The sequence below is a fragment of the Lontra canadensis genome, unplaced genomic scaffold (genome assembly GCF_010015895.1).
Source record: "Lontra canadensis isolate GAN:19392208 unplaced genomic scaffold, GSC_riverotter_1.0 scaffold122, whole genome shotgun sequence".
NCBI classification, from domain to species: Eukaryota; Metazoa; Chordata; class Mammalia; order Carnivora; family Mustelidae; genus Lontra; species Lontra canadensis.
In genome coordinates this window covers 3,746,364-3,762,833 of record NW_022631116.1, presented here as the reverse complement: position 1 = coordinate 3,762,833, position 16,470 = coordinate 3,746,364, and the positions used below count along the sequence as shown (strand labels likewise).

The following is a 16,470-nucleotide window of genomic DNA, read 5'->3' as shown; positions in this document are numbered from 1 at the left end:
CAAGGAGATGAAAGACTTTATCACTGATCCAAGTCCACTTTCAAATAAAAGTGCACTGTCACAAATAGTGCTGATTACCTTTTAATAAAATAATCACACTTCTTTCCTGTCCTCCTATCATTGCTATTATTCATTTCATTTATACACAAGCATACACATACCAAATACGTTGTTGCTATTATTATTTTGAACACATTTTTATCAGATCAGTTAAAAACTAAGTTTTCGTTTTACTTTCATTTATTTCTTTTTTGATCCTCTGGCTGTTCATCTGTATCCTTTACAACAATCTGTATCACATACTGATACTGATCAGTTCCCCTGAGCTCTGGGAGCCATCTGGCAAATTATGAAATCTGAGAAGGGGATCATGGCAACTTCCAGCACCTGTAGATGGTCAGTCCAAAGTACCAGGAGGCCTAAGATTGCACCTGCTCTGTAAAGGGGGGCAGTTTGGTCAGACTAAGTGTTTAAACCGTGGGATCTGTGCTAACTCAGGTCGTTAGTGACAGAATTGAGTCAGATGGGAGGACACCCAGTTGGCCTCTAGAGAGATGGAGAGTTCATTGGTGTGGGGGGAGAAACCCCACACATTTGGCATCAGCAGTGGTGTTGGGAAACACGACATGGGGGGCTCCCTCTTGGGTTAGATGCAGCTTGTGGGGTGTGATTTGGCTGGCTTCCTGGCTGGGCAGGTCCTGTCATTCCTGTCCTGGGTGAGCTGGGCCATCAGAGTTTGATCCGAGTGTGGTCCTGTTGGATAGCAGAGGGTGGGAATATGGAAAGTGATTGGGCTTAAGTGTGGAATTTCTCACACCCTTCACTGCCACCCTCTCCCTGTCCCACCTGCCCACTCCTCGTGACTTCTTTTCCCCAGAATTTGTCTCAGAAGTTGGGGTGGGGGCGTTTATCCCTAATGGTTTGTTTTCTTCTGAGATGTGAGGGGACCAAATACTGTTTTTCAACCACTTTATCCCTAGGAGACTGGATTAATAAATTCAGATCGTCTCTAGCTGGGTCCTTCCGACTGTATTAAATGATTTTTTAAAGATTTTGTTATTTATTAGAAAGATGGAGAGAGACCACAAGTAGGCAGAGAGGCAGGCAGAGGGAGAGGGAGAAGCAGGCTCTCTGCTGAGCAGGGAGCCCGACGCGGGGCTCGATCCCAGGACCCTGGGATCTTGACCTGAGCCAAAGGCAGCTGCTCAACCGATGGACCGACGGAGCCACCCAGGCGCCGCTCAAATGATCTTTTGTTTCACGACATGCTTCTAGCAATGGCTTGGGAAGTGAGCACCTTCAGCGAGGCTAGTGGGCCAGAGATGAGTGTAGTTGGGGAGGGGGCGGTCTGAGCCTACCTGAATTGACTAGAAACTGACTTAATTGTTCTTCTCTGTCTCGTTTTGCGTGTAATCTTTAAACAGCCTACCTCGGGTTACCGAGTAACAGGCACAGTTGGGTTTTGCGGGTCAGTGTGTTCCCAGTGGTGGCTGCTCACTCATTAACACCTTCTGGAAAAGCGGCGTGACCCGGGTAAACTCCAAACGCTGTGCAAAGCCACGGGCCACGTTGGAGACCTCCACCAGGCTGTGCAGAATGGTTTCCTTAGTGAGGATGCATCTAAGACCCTCTGGCTTCCAGTGGAACCAGGGCCATCACTGTCACCAATGCGGAGCATCCGGGGTCAGATCTGGCTCTGAATTCCAGCTCTGCCCCTCCCATGGCCAGACAACAGACGGCTCAGCCTCCTGGCTTCCATTCCTTGGCCGTGATATGCTACCACTCACCCTGAGGGAGCCCCAAATGGGACAGCAGGTAGCTAAGCATCGTCCTTGGGTCCTGACAGGCACCTGCTAGACTTGTCCCTCTGCGGATGTCCTGAGGAGACCACGGGGACCTGAACAGAGGGTCAAATGAGGGGGTTTGGGCAGTTTCAGCTACTGGGAGGAAGCAGAGGGGCGCCTGGGTGGCTCAGTGGGTTAAAGCCTCTGCCTTTGGCTCGGGTCATGATCCCAGGATCCTGGGATCGAGCCCCGCATCAGGCTCTCTACTGGGCAGGGAGCCTGCTTCCTCCTCTCTCTCTGCCTGCCTCTCTGCCTTCTTGTGATCTCTCTGTCAAATAAATAAATAAAATCTTTAAAAAAAAAAAAAGAAAAGAAAAAGGAAGCAGAACATTTGGCAACATGCCTTTATGGTCCGACACTGGGATGTTCTGGGGCTGGACTGTCATGGTGGGAAGTAAGCCACATGATTCAAGAGTCACCATTCCAAGTCCCCCTCGGTCCTCTCATGGCCCAGTGGCCACAGGATATAGTTGCCTGCCACCATGGTGTCCCCAGAGGTGAGGCATCTGTCCCCAACACTTTGTGCTTTTTATACAAGTGAAATACGGGGCAAGCCACACATCAGGTAACAGTGCTTTCTGGGACTGATCTGGTTGCCTGTGGATGCACTGATCTCCCTTTATTTATGATTATTTTTTATTTATTTATTTATTTAAAGCAGGCTCTGCCCCCAAGGTGGGGATCAAGCTCGTGACCCTGAGATCAGGAGTTGCATGCTTCAGCGACTGAACCCAGCCAGGCACCCCCTAAACTCCCTTTACTTTTCCCAAACCTCCTCTGAGTTAGGGGAGGCTGCCCTCCTCCAAGCCCCTTCCAGCTCTGCCCCTGTACTCATGGTCGGGGTTGGCTTCCCACTTGCAGGGGGCGGGGGGACACCTGCGCTGCACTTGGAAAGCTGTTTCCCGGCATGCGGTCATCTTGTGGGCTGGAGACGCCACCATCGCGCTCGGTTTAATGATCAATTAATTGCCTACCAGGAAGCCCTTTCTGACCTGGCTCAGCCCTCAGTTCCTCCTGCTCGGAGCCTGTGCTTGCCGCAGGATGGTGGCAGACAACTCCACCGGCGACCCCCACGCTCCCGGGCCGCAGCTGAGCGTGACCGACATCATCGTCATCACCCTGTATTTCGCCCTGAACGTGGCCGTGGGCATATGGGTGAGAGGCCCGGGGTGGGCGGCCGGCCAGGATGGCACTGGGGTGTGGGAGTCAGGCTGAGTTGAGGCACACCTGGAGTCCGCTGGTGTCCTCCTCCCAGCCCTGCGGTGGATTTGTCCGAGACCTTGACCAAGACACTTTGCCTTTGGGCAGCGGCTGCTCAGGCTACAAGGGGAGGAAGAGGAAGGCCTCTCTAACGCGCAGGCCTAGGGAGAAGCTCCCTGGGCTTTCGTGCGGCTGACAAGCGGGGGGCCCAGCGCAGCATGTCCTCTTCCTGGCCTCCATCCCTCCTCCATGTCATACGGGCTCAAGGGGCGAACGTCTGTCCAGCTGTTCCCCACACCTGCTGGGTCAGGCTCCGGAGAAGGGGAGGGGCACACAGAGCCTGAGGATCTTTATTTTGAAAATCTCATTGTCCGCCCTCCCTGCCTAGTTCCTAAGCCAGTTTCTCTCACTTTCAATGAGAAAGTGATTTAGGCCCTCACAGACTGCAGCGGCAGTGAGGCCCCTACTAGGCGGGTCCTCTGCTCATCACCCGGCCCCCACAGCCACAGGGCGAAGGCCAGACCCATTTATGGATGAACTCCCTTGCTCTGGGATCTGGGACTTACCCAGTGACCCCCATGGCCCTGCACATAGGGGAGGCGTTCCTCCCATCTACTCACAATGCAGACCTTGGAGGCCTTCCTGGTGGGGGAGGTGAGCACCAAAGCCAGCTTTGGCTTTGCAGAGGTCGGACTCCTCCTCCTTGTCCCCAGAGGTCCCCAGGCCAGCATCCCTGAGCTGTGATACACGGTGGCCTCCATCTACTGGGGGAGAACGAGAATCCCTTCTTATTTTCCCTGGCCCTGGTTTAAGCCCCAGGGCCAGAGGCAGAAGACTGGTCACATTCCCAGCTCTGGCCTCCCAGGAAGTCACTCAGCATTCTGGGCCTTGGGGGTCTCGATCTAAAAGACAGACACACCACCTACTTCATCCCAAGCCCCAAGTACCTGAGTCAGAGGCGTTCTCCCACCTGAGGTGCCCACAGGGGCATGGACCCTGCCGCCACTCTTGGTTGGATAGTAGGAAGGGCGTGAGTGGTCCTGGTGTTGCAGGGGTGCTGGGGGTGCTGGGGGTGCTGGTGCTGGTGGGGGGTTTCTAGGGGTGCTGGGGGGGGCAGCAGCAGTAATTGCAATTGATTCTTCGGTGGTGGAATCATAGACCTCAAGCCGCTCAGGGCTGCCCACACCCCCCCCGCCCCGCGTCCTGGGAGTCAGTCCCTTGCCCGCTCTGGGCACGCCTGCTCAAACACACCATGCGGTGCAGGCCGCCCAATGCTCCTGGCAGTTCCAAGGAGCACAGGAGGCCCGTGGATGTAGAACTCTGCTGTCAGCCATCCTGTTTCTGGGAGAGTTGCTGGCTGGGAGTTCAGGGGAGGAGGCACCCGCAATGGAGGCTTTGGGGATGAGCCAGGGGCTGGAGGTCAGCAGGATCTGAAGAGGGAAGAGGAGTGGGGTGGGGAATTTAGCTGGACGTTGCATCTAAGGGACTGTTTGGGGCCCCTGATGCCCTTTGCCATCTGGTGACTGGGGCCCATCTGCCTCGCTGCCTGGAACTCACCTCTCCCAGCTTCACCTTTGCTTGCAGGCCGGTGCCGCAGGCCGTGGGGCTGTGGGAGTTCTGGCCTGGCCCTCAAGCAGGCCATGCGGGCCCAGCCCGGTGCTGCTGGCCGGATGGCCGTGAGCGTCGGCAGCAAACAACAGAGCCAGACACAAGGAGTGAGTGTGCTGGAGCTGGATCACACAGCAATCAGATGCAGGCGCTCATCACCCAAATGCAGACAGGACAAGCTGAGCTGGACAGGTGCACCTACAGAGGTGTTCTGACAGTGGGGTTAGGAGAGCCCGGGGAGGGCCTTTAAAGAAATGTTCCTGAACAAAGGACCTTGCGCTGAGCCTTTGCACCTATTAGGGTATCTGTTAACCAGTGACAGAAAACCTAGATCAGAAGAGCTTGAACAATGAAAGAAATGTAAGGATATCCATCCTGGAAAGTCCGACAATAGATAAGGCTTCAGGCATGGTTGAATCCAGGGGTTCACAGTATCAACAAGGCTATGGTGCATTTCATGTTGACTTTCTCAGCTTCCACCCATGTGTGGCATTGTCCTGAGCCCAGTGTCCCACATGGAGGAGAGGTACCCAGCCTCTCTGCTTAGCCTGGGTTCAAATAACTTACTAGCCACTTTTAGCTGCGGAAGCTTTGGTTTCCTTGTTGGTAATATGGGGATGATCATAGTTCCTACTTCATGGGACTAAACACTTCATACAGGTTAAGCACTGGGAATCAACTCTACGGCCGTGGGGCCCTCAGTGAATATTAACTAGGTACACATGGCTGCCAGTGTCCCCAGAGCTCCGGCTTCCTCCTTCACCTCCTGGGAGGCCAGGAGCAATCCCAGCTTAAGTCCACAGCTGCCCTGAATCAGGTGTGACAGCTAAAGAATGTGACAGGGTCCGTGGCTTAGGTGAGTCAGGACTCCTGGAGAAGGAGACTGGGTTGGGACCACTCAAGCCAATTGCTTAGAAAAATGAGACCCCTTAAGGAACGAGAAGGCCAAGAAGGAGGCAACTGACAATGCCCACCATGTCCTTGAAAGATGAGAAAACATGTTAGGAAAAATCACAGGGCAAGAACAGAGCTGCTTGGAAGTTGCACAGTGTGCAGCCTACACAGCTGGATGTGGCCATCCTGGCCAAAGCCATGAGAACTTTTAGATAGTACTGCATTCAATGGGGCTGGGTCACAGCTCACAGAAAGTAATGGGAGCTCAGGCAGGAGAGGCAAGCAGGACCCATATCAAAAACTTTGGGTGACAGATCCAGACAATTCAGACAAATCATCTTGAATATGACGGTGTGTATGTTTGTGTGTGTGTATGAGGTTAAAGTCAGGTAGAAGGAGGCCTGTGTATTGATTGAGATCATCTGATTCAGCCTTCCTCTAGGATATGTATGTTGTGAAAAAGGAATGCAAAATAACAGATCTAAATACACCGGCTGGGTCCTTCTTTTCACACTTCTCCTTTTCTCGAGTTCACATCTTTTCATTTTCTCCTGTCCAGACAGCACTAAGTGAGGCCTTGAAAAATCCATAAAACCACTGACCCTCATCAGACACTTACTAGGTACCAGGTACCTAGTAAGTGTCTGACTTACCTAGTAAGTCAGAGTGTTACCGCTATTAACTCATTAAACCCCACAGAAGCCCGTGAGGGAAGAACTTTTATTAGGGCCCACATTGTGGGTGAGGAAACCAAGGCCCATTGGTGAAGTAACTAGCCCAAGGTCACACGGCCAGGAAGCAGAGGAGCCAGGATTCGCTCCCAAGCATTCTGATTTCAGACTTTTTTTAAAAGATTTTATTTATTTATCTGACAGACAAAGCGAGAGAGGGAACAAGCAGGGGGAGTGGGAGAGGGAGAAGCAGGCTTCCTGCCTAGCAGGGAGCCTGATGCAGGGCTTGATCCCAGGACCCTGCAATCATGGCCTGAGCGAAGGCAGATGCTTAACAACTGAGCCACCCAGGTTCCTTGATTTCATATATTTAAAATTATATTACAGAGCACAAAATTCCATGCTCCCCCCAAACAAAAGGTATGCAGGAATCCTTGACTGATAATTCTTGGAAATGTATCAGAGATGAAAATACTAGAAGTAAGAGGGGCGCTTGGGTGGCTCAGTTGGTTGAGCGCCTGACTCTTGATTTTGGCTCGGGTCATGATCTCAGGATCGTGGGATCGAACCCCGAGTCGGGCTGCATCTCAGCAGGGAGTCTGCTTAGGATTCTCTCTCTCCCTCTTCCTCTGCCCCTCTCCCCACCCCATCCTCTCAAATAAAAAAATAAAATCTTGGGGTACCTGGGTGACTCAGGGGGTTAAGCCTCTGCCTTCGGCTCAGGTCATGATCTCAGGGTCCTGGGATTGAGCCCCGCATCGGGCTCTCTGCTCAGTGGGGAGCCTGCTTCCCCATCTCTCTCTGCCTGCCTCTCTGCCTACTGGTGATCCCTCTCTGTCAAATAAATAAATAAAATCTTAAAACAAATCTTTAAAATATTAGAAGAAATCAAGGGCCAAAGGGTTCTCAGAATCCTCGGCTCAAAGTCCTCACCAAGATGCAAAAATCTCCACTTAGGGGCGCCCGGCTGGCTCAGTCAGTAGAACATGCTACTCTCGATCTCAGGGTCGTGAGTTCAAGCCCCACGTTGAATATGGAGGCGACGTAAACCATGTTAAAATATATAATTCGCTGGCATTTTGTACAATCACAGTGCTGTGTAACCATTACCTTTATGTGGTTCCAAGACTTTTTCATCACCCCCAAAGAAACCCCATACCTATTAGTTATCATTCCCCAGCCCTGGAAACCCCTGCTGTGCCCTCTGCCTTTAAGGATTCACCTGTTCTGGACATTTCCTACCTGTGGAATCCTACCGAGTGTGGCCTTTTGTGTCTGACTCCTTTCACTTAGCAGAAAGTTCCCGAGGGCCTTCCATGTCATAGCAGGTGTCAGAAGCTCATTCCACCCTGTGGCTGGGGAATATTTCATCGTGCGGCTAGACCCCATTTTGTGGGGGCATCTGGGCTCTATCCCCCTTTGGGCTGTTGGTTGCTCTGAACAACCAGAGACCAGTTTTTTGTGAATCCAGTTTCCAGTTCTCTCGGATGTCGGAGTGCGATGCTGGGTCATCGCGTTAAGGAGGTGAATCTTGAATGTGAATGTAGAAGTCTTTGGGAGGGCCCACAGGCTGTTTTCTGCCACAAGGGCCCCATTTTACATTCCCTCCAGTGTGTGCCAGGTTCCAATGTCCGCCTCTGTTCTTACAGTCCTCATGCCGGGCCAGCAGGAACACGGTGAGAGGCTACTTCCTGGCGGGCCGGGACATGACCTGGTGGCCGGTGAGTGCACTCCGATGCCCCCAGCCCCTCCTTCCAGGGTGTGGGGGATGAGGGATGCCCCAGGCAGGCAGTGAGGGGACAGGTTGAGGCTGGCAGGAAGCCCCCAAGCTGGGAGTGTCGTATGCGGTGCTGGGAATTGTACAAAGTGTGGGGGCTTTGGAGGCTGGTAGGAAGCTGATTCCTTTTCCTCTCTGTCCTCCAGATTGGAGCCTCTCTCTTCGCCAGCAGCGAGGGCTCGGGCCTCTTTATCGGACTGGCGGGCTCGGGGGCGGCCGGGGGCCTGGCTGTGGCGGGCTTCGAGTGGAATGTGAGCTGCTGATGGGCAGGGGTCGGGGGGTGGGGTGAGGGATTGGCACCCTAAAACGCGGTGGATAGGCCTCCACTGGAGTTTACCCTCGGCCCAAGGGGCAACTCCCAGCAACTCCGGGCGGCTAACGTCTAGACTGGTGGAGTTCCAGGGAAAGGTTGGTCTTCAGAATGCCAACTGGATAGGCCCGCAGGAGGGGAGCTGTTAGTCTTGGCCTGGGGCCATCAGTGTACAGGCACACAGAGGGGGAACAAGGCCATATCAGGTTCTCCTGGCAAGCCAGGCCTCCAGACCGCTGGTCCTGGCTATGTCTCTAGAGCGGGACTGGGGGGAGAGTTGCACCTGCTGTCCTCACCCTGCCTCTGACCCCTCAGGCCACATATGTGCTGCTGGCTCTGGCGTGGGTGTTCGTGCCCATCTACATCTCCTCGGAGGTGAGTCCACTCGCCACTCTCAGGGCTGGGCTGTTAGTCCAAGTGACGTGCCTACCAACTCATGCAGACATGTCCCTGAGGACCTCAGCCTGGGGGGCTTTGTCTGCCGGTTTCTACTCCCCAGCTTGCTGTATCTGGGCAAGGAAGCTCAGTCTACTTGAGTGCATGGGTGACACCGCTGGGCAGCACAGCTGGGCGACACCGTCGACTGCCCATTCCCGCAGCCCCAGCTGGGCGGTCACTGCCTCCGTGGCTCCCACTTGCTGACTTTCTCTCCGTCCGTCACAGCCGCCTTCCCCACCCAGCTGTGCCAATAGTTCATTCAGATGCATCGCCACAGCCCCTCCAAGCTTGTCTCTCTGTCCCTAGTCCCAGTCCCAGCTGCTGGGGCGGTAATGAGTGGGCCTGGCCTTGTCCTTGAGCAGCTCTGGGTGGGATCTCGGAGGAGTGCCTAGCCCCTGCCCCCGTGTCTCCGCCAGATTGTCACCATGCCGGAATACATTCAGAAGCGCTACGGAGGCCAGCGGATTCGCATGTACCTGTCTGTCCTGTCCCTGATGCTCTCCGTCTTCACCAAGATATCGGTGAGCTGCGTCCCTTGCTCCCAGCGTCCAGCCAGCACAGTCTGGAATCATCCCTGCTCCGGGGGCCCCTCAAACAAACCTGACATCCTCTCAGCTGTCTCTTGTTCAACAGCTGGGGAAACTGAGGCCCAGAGAGGGACAAGGACTTGCCCACAGAGTAAGCCTGGAATAGCTGGACTAGGGCTTCCAGAGTGTCGGTTGGGGGAGCTGGCACTGTTGGGGGCAAAGCAGGCCTCCTGATTCCTGCTTTGCTCCGGGCAGAGATATGAGGGCGGTCACTGGTCGGGGCGGGGGTCAGCAAGGAGATGAGCCAGGACTGACCACTAGGGGGCGCAGAGAGCCCGTGCGGTCTCCGGTTCAGAAGCTGCAGGGAACCCTCCTGCAGCCGGTCAGCTCCCCAGGTTGTGGAGCTGCCCTTGTGGGCACTCCCGGCCGCTTTCCCTTGGGGGCCTGGACTTGGTCCCCCTGGTAGGGTAAGAGCAGAACGCACCCCTCGAATGTCCGTCCAGGCTCACTAGGGCTCCCCTTCTCTGAGCCCCTGATTTCACAGAAAGGGAAACTGAGGCCCAGGGCGAGGAACTAACTTGTCCCAAGCTTCCTGGTGACTACATGGTAATGCCATGTCTTCTGGCTCTCACTCCTGAGTCCAGGGGCACTCTGCCCTTGACCCCCGAGGCCATCCAGCCTCCTTCAGCCCGTTTCTGGAAGAACTGGGGAAGTGGGGACCAGGGCCCGAGTCCTACATTGGTCTGCTTCTGGCTGGAGGCACCCAGACAAGACCACGAGCCTCCGTTTGCTTGTTCATAAAGAGGGCTAGCTGTGCCTGCCTCTCACGGCGTCTGTGAGGGGGGTGAGGCTGGCAGGTGAGGTAGCGGGAAGTGATCAGGGAGGCCCCCCAACTCCTGCTCCGTCCCAGCTGCCTCCCTGGAAGCCAGAGCCACAGAAATCAGGCAGACCTGGCCTGGGCCCTCCAGGCTCTGGGTACGGCGGGAGGCAGGTGAATACACAGGGAATCACACACACACCCAAGCGGGGGCCGTTAGGTTGGGCTCTAATGGGGAAAGGGACACTGATGGGGGAGGGGAACAGAGGCCAAGGAGAGAGATAGGTGGGCGGTGGAGGATGTGTCCGGGAGACAGTCCTGGTCCGGAGGCCTGCATTCTAGGTGTCTCTCAGTCAGACGCTTCTGGGACCAGAGAGGAGACAGTGTGAAGACCCGGGGAGCGGTGGGGACTGGCCAAACCAGAGATGGGCATGCTCCTGGATTCACACAGAGCAGACCTGGTGCCGCGTTTGGCTCTTGGGCTGCTAGCTTCCCAGTCCCGACCTCAAGAGCTGCAGTTGGAGATTGCCAGGGCCCGAAGGACCCAAGGGACCCTGGGGGCTCAAAGCAGGGGACCGACATAGTCAGCTTTGCACCGCTGGCTCTGACGCTTACCAGTGGGTGGACTGGAGGGGGGAGGAGCAAGAAGGGGGAGTGCCTAGTGGGGCCCCGTGGGGCCAACCTGTGCACACAGGGTGGTCTCTTACCGCACCCCTCCACCCATCCAGCTTCTTGCTGTTACAGATTGGCAGTGAGGTCACATATTGCTCAGGGCAAGCTTCAAGGGGGTGGCCCGGGCGGGACTCCAGAAGGGCTGAGTGTTAGGAGGGGACGTCCTAACAGAGATCTCACCCTGCAAGCCCAGTTTACAGATGAGACGATTGAGACCTAGAGAGTGACCTTGACTTGCTCAAGGTCGTGGTGAATCAGGCGGAGAGCAGGGTTAGAACCCAGGCCTCCCTCCCAACCCGGAGCCTCAGCATCTGCTTTACAGTGCTGAAGCTGGCCGGGACTGGACGCGTGATGGGGGTCAACTGACCCTCCTATAAAATGGAAAGCAGCCCACCAACGTCAAGGCCAGGGCCCTAGCGCCAAGGCCAGGTGGCCAGATGAAGCCGAGAGGGGAAGCAGGAGGAATGCTAACTGCCTTGGCTTGGTTTGGGCAGGACGGGCCACCCTGGCTGATGACTTTGGGCTGAAACTGTTTGATGTGCATGTGCCCAGGTGGCTTCCGGAGGCCCTTACTGCACCGGGCTGAGCTCTGGGAATGCCCCAGTTGTCTGCACGTTCAGCACCTACCCCGGCTGCAGTCTGTCTGGACAGAGACCACAGGGCTCACTGGCTCCCATCCCTCAGACCACCACCCTGACTCTCAGCTGGGGTCAGGGGCCACAGAACCCCCATCACTGTGTGGCTCTGGACTAGTCATTCAACCTCTGGCCAATAGAGAAACATGGCACAATACCCTGCGCCAACTGGAGTGAAGGCCGACAGTGGCCTTCAAGATCCCCCAAGATAGGGCCCCTGCTGCCTCACCCACCTGCTCTGTCCCTCTCCTCCTGTCACACTACATCATACCAATCACCTTGGCCTCCTTGCACATCCATGAACACACCAGGCGTGATCCTGTCCCAGGGCCTTTGCACTTGCTGTGTTCTCTGCCTGGAACCTTCTTCCCCTGGATATCTACATGGCTCGCGTCTTCATCTCTGTCGACCCTTTACATTTCACCTTCTCAGTGAGTCCTGCCTGCCCCTACCCGCTTTCCCTCTTTTTCATACTCGGACTGTCTTCCGGTATGCTGAATAATTTACTTAGAATATCTACTCTCTGTCTCTCCCGTTTCTTCTCTCTGCTCATTCCTGATTCTCTGGCGCTTCTAGGTGCCTGGCCTACCTCATGGGACTGAAGGAAGGGAGTGCCAGGGGCCAGCTAATTCTTTCCATGAAGGTCCAGAAAGTGAGTCCTTTGGGCTTTGCCGGACACATACCTGTCCCTCAACTTTGCTGCTGGAGTGAGAAACACAGTGAGAAACACAGACTGGATGTGGTCTGGGGACTCTGCTGTGCCCCCCGCTGGTGCGCATATGTAAACGTAGCTACTTGACCCTACTGTGTGCCAGGCCCTGCACAAGCCCTGGGCGGTGAACACATTCCTTACCACAGGGGGCTTCATGTTCTCCACAGATCAGTACACAGGCCAATATACTCGTAACAGTGAAGTGTGGTAAAAGACGCAAAGGCGGGGCCGAATTCTAGAACGAGAGCAGGAGCAGAGGTCAGGCTCCCTTTGGAGAGAGTGGTCTGCGTTGAAAATGCCAGGTCTGCAGCAGCAGAAGGAAGGGGTGAGGCTGGAGTGCAGGGAGCTGCTGAGCTCGGGGAGGGGTGAGTGAGGAAGGGGACTGGACGGGGCTGCCTGACGGGTGGCACAGGGCCTCTGGGGCTGGCTGGCTGGATTTTTGGTACTATGTGCTGTGGAAATGCAGAGAACTTGATTTGTCTCTGGGCAAGCCGAGTGCGGGAGGGGCCCATGAGGGGCTTCCAGAGGGAGGGGGCAGAGGGTGGGGACAGCGCACGCGGGAGTAATTTGGAGAGAGCACTGGCCAGTGGGTCTGGTGCAGGGAATGTGGCAAAGGTGAGAACTTTCTGGAGCCCTGAAGGGACAATGATAGCCTAGAGGGAGATGGGCAAGGTTTGGGGGCAGGGCAAGCTCCCTTGGAGGTCCTGCCCGCCCTTCCCCTAACCTCCCTGAGGGCTCGGCTCTGTGGAGGGATGGAGGAAGCTGGGCCTGCAGCCGTGCCCTGTCTCCTGCTTCCCCATTTTCCAGATAAGGGCCACCGAAGCTCCGGAGGCTACATGACCTGCTCAAAGCCACGTGGCCAGGACCCAGACAAAAAGGGACATGGACCCAGCCCATGCGGCTCTGGGTTTAGGGCTCTTAGCTTGTACCCGGGTGTGGCTCTCTTGGGCCCACAGAAGACGGAGCTCGGGCTACAGGTCAGACTGGGTTGGGTGCCACGGAAAGTTCCTCGCTGCGACTCCCCGAGAGCCTACAGACAATCTGATAGGCGCCGCAGCAGCAAATCTTGACTTCTCGCTCTGCGGGGTCCTGGAGGGAGGACAGCAGCCCAAGTCCCAGGTCCACACCTCTGCCTGTTGCAGCTCCTGACACTGGTCCAAGTCCTCATTCCTCCTTGGGGCCTACTGCCATGGAAGCAAGTCCCTGAGAAGAGGTTAGGGGAGCAGTACCCGGGAAGACAGTTCTGGAACATGGGGCACGCAGATGGGGCGGCCCAGGGCACAGGGACCTGGCAGCCAAGGCCCAGGGTTAGCAAAGTGTGCGGTATGACAGCCAGGCCGGGGTGACCAGAGTCACCTGGGCTAAGACAGATGGATGCTTGGGGCCTGAAGGCTAGCCACGCAGATCGGGGCTCTGCTCTGAGGACAGCCTGGGTCCAGGGAGGGGTCCTGAGTGCTGGGTGGAGGACCGAGCAGGCATGAGGAGGGGCTGCTGCTTTCTAGAGATTTCCTGTCCCTCTTCTCCTGACGACTCCAATCTCGGATACCTGTCAGGGCCTGGCCTCAGGGAAGTCCCTCCCTTCCCCAGGCCTCAATTTCTCCTCTGGTCTGATGGGGCAAGGGGCTTGAAGAATCCTTCCTGCTCTGACGTTCACAACCCTGGGCTTCTCTGCTTGGGCTGGAGGTAGACACGCTCTGCCCAACACACACGCACACACTCATACACTTTCACACCAATGCCAGCAGCCAGAGTGGGGTCCACTGTTGTCCTGAAAGCACCGTGTCAGAGTCCGCACTGGCTGATCTCTCCAAGAGAGAGTAGAAGTGCAGGGAACCCAGGCTTTGAAGTAAGACCCAGCTTCTGTGGGCTCTGTGTCCTTAGGGCTCGGGGCCTGGGGGAATAAGAGGGTCCACAAGCCGACTGGGCAGTGCTGGTCGCCCCTATGGTGGGCCAGGCACTGCGGTAGTTCAAAGGGGCCTATGCCCCCTGGGCCTCATGCTGAGTGGTCCCCCACACACGCAGGCTCTGCTGACCCACTGCCTTGCCCAGCCTTAGTCAGGAGCCCGTTGGCCCCAAAGACTGTATTTCAGGTCATGTGCTCTCTACTGATTCGGCCCAGAATGGCAGGAAATTCAGCAGGGTGGAGCCCCTTGTCTGGCCCCTAGGTCCCACAGGACAGATTCCTGTCCCACAGGACAGGCGGGGCTGGGGGGTGGAATGAGGGTTGTAAGGCTCACCCCAGGAAGAGGACTCTGGCCCCCCATGCCACCTGGGGTCCTGGACGAGAGCAGCTGGGTCCAGTCCAGCCCCCGGGGACCAGCCTCGGCCTGACACATGGCCCTGGCTTCGGGTCCAACCCCACTGGAGGGCAGTAAGCAAGACTGCCTGCCTGTTCCCCAGCCTGCCCCCCAGAACACACCCGGTCTTTTTCCAGGGCCCCCTGGCTAAAGGGGAGCAGAAACTAGGGGCCACACACAGATGGGTACTGAAGACCCATTTCCTGAGGCCCATTCGTCTTCTTGCGCCTCCCTCGGGAAGCCCTCCTGGACTCCTCCTCCGCATCCCATGACAGGGGGGCCAGACTCAATGACAACACTGCTCCTCGGTGGACAGGGGCCACTTAGGACTTTATTAACATTAGCAACATTCCCTGCAGACCGCTGGTCCACACCCAGGACCTCCCCCCACCTCACGAGGGTGCAGGAGTGGGGGTGGGGTGTCTCTCCCACCTTGTTCACGGGGCACCGAGGCCACATGTCGCGCAAGCAGTGCCCAGGCTCCCGCAGTCCCCTCGAGCGTCTGCACAGTTCCTTTCCTGTTCCCCAGATTGACCTGTACGCAGGGGCGCTCTTTGTGCACATCTGTCTGGGCTGGAACTTCTACCTCTCCACCATCCTCATGCTCGCCATCACGGCCCTGTACACCATCGCAGGTACGGCGCCCCGGCTGGGAGTGGGGGCGTGGGGAGGGCCTGGAGACAGGGGACTCAACCACCAGCCAGACCACCAGCCAGACCACCAGCCAGCCGTGGCACGAGCAGGAGGCAGGGCCCCCCTTCCTGCCAAGAGCTGGCTTTGCGGCCTGATCAGCCCCACAGCTCTCCTACCTGTGAAGGGCGGGGGACACGTATCGTGGAGCAGCCATCCCTCCTCCCTTGAGCTCCCCCTTTTCTACCCGCAGGAGGTCTGGCTGCTGTGATCTACACAGACGCCCTGCAAACACTCATCATGGTGGTGGGGGCTATCATCCTGACCGTCAAAGGTGAGAGGCTGTGGGCTGAGTGGGGCGGGCTGTGGCAGCAGCTGGTGCTCCGGGGTCCAGGGGCTGGCGTGCTGGGACCCAGGTGCCAGCGCTGGGGGCGGGGGGCTCATGAGCTCAAGCCCCCCGGGGCAGTCGGCACCCTTCCCCCAACCTCCGCCCCTGCGGCGGCCTCCCCTGGGTGACCCTGGCTGCCCGCTCCCTTCTCACCTCCACTGCCTACCTCAGAGTGTCACCCACCCCGGGCTGGCTTGGGGCTTGATGGTGAGCGGGGGGCCGAGGGCAGCCATGCACACCATCAGGAAACCGCAGAGCTGCCTGGGCCTCTGCTCCAAATGTCCATAATCACGTGCGTAATCCCGAGAAGCGCAGCTACCGCCGCTGGCCGGGGCAGGGGAGGAGGGAAGAGGGTGCAGACAGGTCAGGGATACTGTCTGAGAACGTGGACGAAACTTGCAGGTCTGCCCTGTTAGGTAGTGACCTCCCTGTACCTCTGCAATCCAAGCCAGAAGGATTACCCACAGGAGCAAACAGAGGTCTTTCAAGCCTCGTCCAGACTCGGACTGGAGGATCCCGTGGCCCGGCAATTTCCGACCTTAGGATAGCACTTGTGCGTCTGCTCTGAGGACCTGCCCGTGCCCGAGCTCCAGGGGGCAGTGAGCCGGGGGCCAAGGTCCAGGCAGCAGGCTTCCAGCTTGGGAAAGGCAGGGGGAGAGGGGCAGAGAGCAGGTGGATGAGACAGTCTTGTGTTCAGACTTGTGTGTGTCTGCCTCCTTCCAGACCAGGGGCCCACGTCCCTGGAACCCCTGAGGGAGAGGGAGCTTGGCACCCAGGCCCAGGCTGGAAGTGGGGGGAGTGACTGCGGACACAGCAGAAGCCACAGATGGGCCGGGGTGTGGCCACACAGGGCCCTTGACCCTGAGGTAGACGGGAACAGTGGGGGAGTGCAAGTGGTCTGGTCTCCAGGAAATGACTTGTGGCCCGTGCCCCAGCTGGCTGGCCACAAGGCCCGGGTCAGTCCCCTGTCCCCTCTGGGACTCGTTCTGTTCTCAGTGCTACATGACTGCCGGGCCTCCTCAGCTCTGCAAAATCACATCCTTCAGAAGC

The 16,470-nt window shown here is 57.0% G+C and overlaps 1 protein-coding gene and 1 long non-coding RNA gene across 3 annotated transcripts in view; one reads left to right on the top strand and one right to left on the bottom strand.

Annotated features, from left to right (window-relative positions):
- Positions 1–239: 239 nt before the first annotated feature.
- LOC116857332 lies at positions 240–4,034 on the bottom strand. The gene is made up of 3 exons (XR_004380736.1): positions 3,992–4,034; positions 3,665–3,808; positions 240–753 (listed from the first exon to the last, which is right to left on the bottom strand). It is a non-coding gene; the product is annotated as an uncharacterized LOC116857332 (long non-coding RNA).
- Positions 2,737–16,470, top strand: part of SLC5A10 (solute carrier family 5 member 10) — a 58,990-nt gene continuing 45,256 nt past the window's right edge. The window contains exons 1-7 of one of the 2 annotated variants that reach the window (XM_032841315.1): positions 2,738–2,999; positions 7,867–7,938; positions 8,141–8,245; positions 8,620–8,679; positions 9,159–9,263; positions 14,932–15,037; positions 15,286–15,366. In XM_032841315.1, coding sequence (XP_032697206.1) covers positions 2,886–2,999; positions 7,867–7,938; positions 8,141–8,245; positions 8,620–8,679; positions 9,159–9,263; positions 14,932–15,037; positions 15,286–15,366 — 643 coding nt within the window. In that variant the 5' untranslated portion in view covers positions 2,738–2,885. Of the gene's footprint in view, positions 3,000–7,866; positions 7,939–8,140; positions 8,246–8,619; positions 8,680–9,158; positions 9,264–14,931; positions 15,038–15,285; positions 15,367–16,470 lie in introns of both variants that reach the window. The other variant, XM_032841316.1, reaches the window with a different exon arrangement.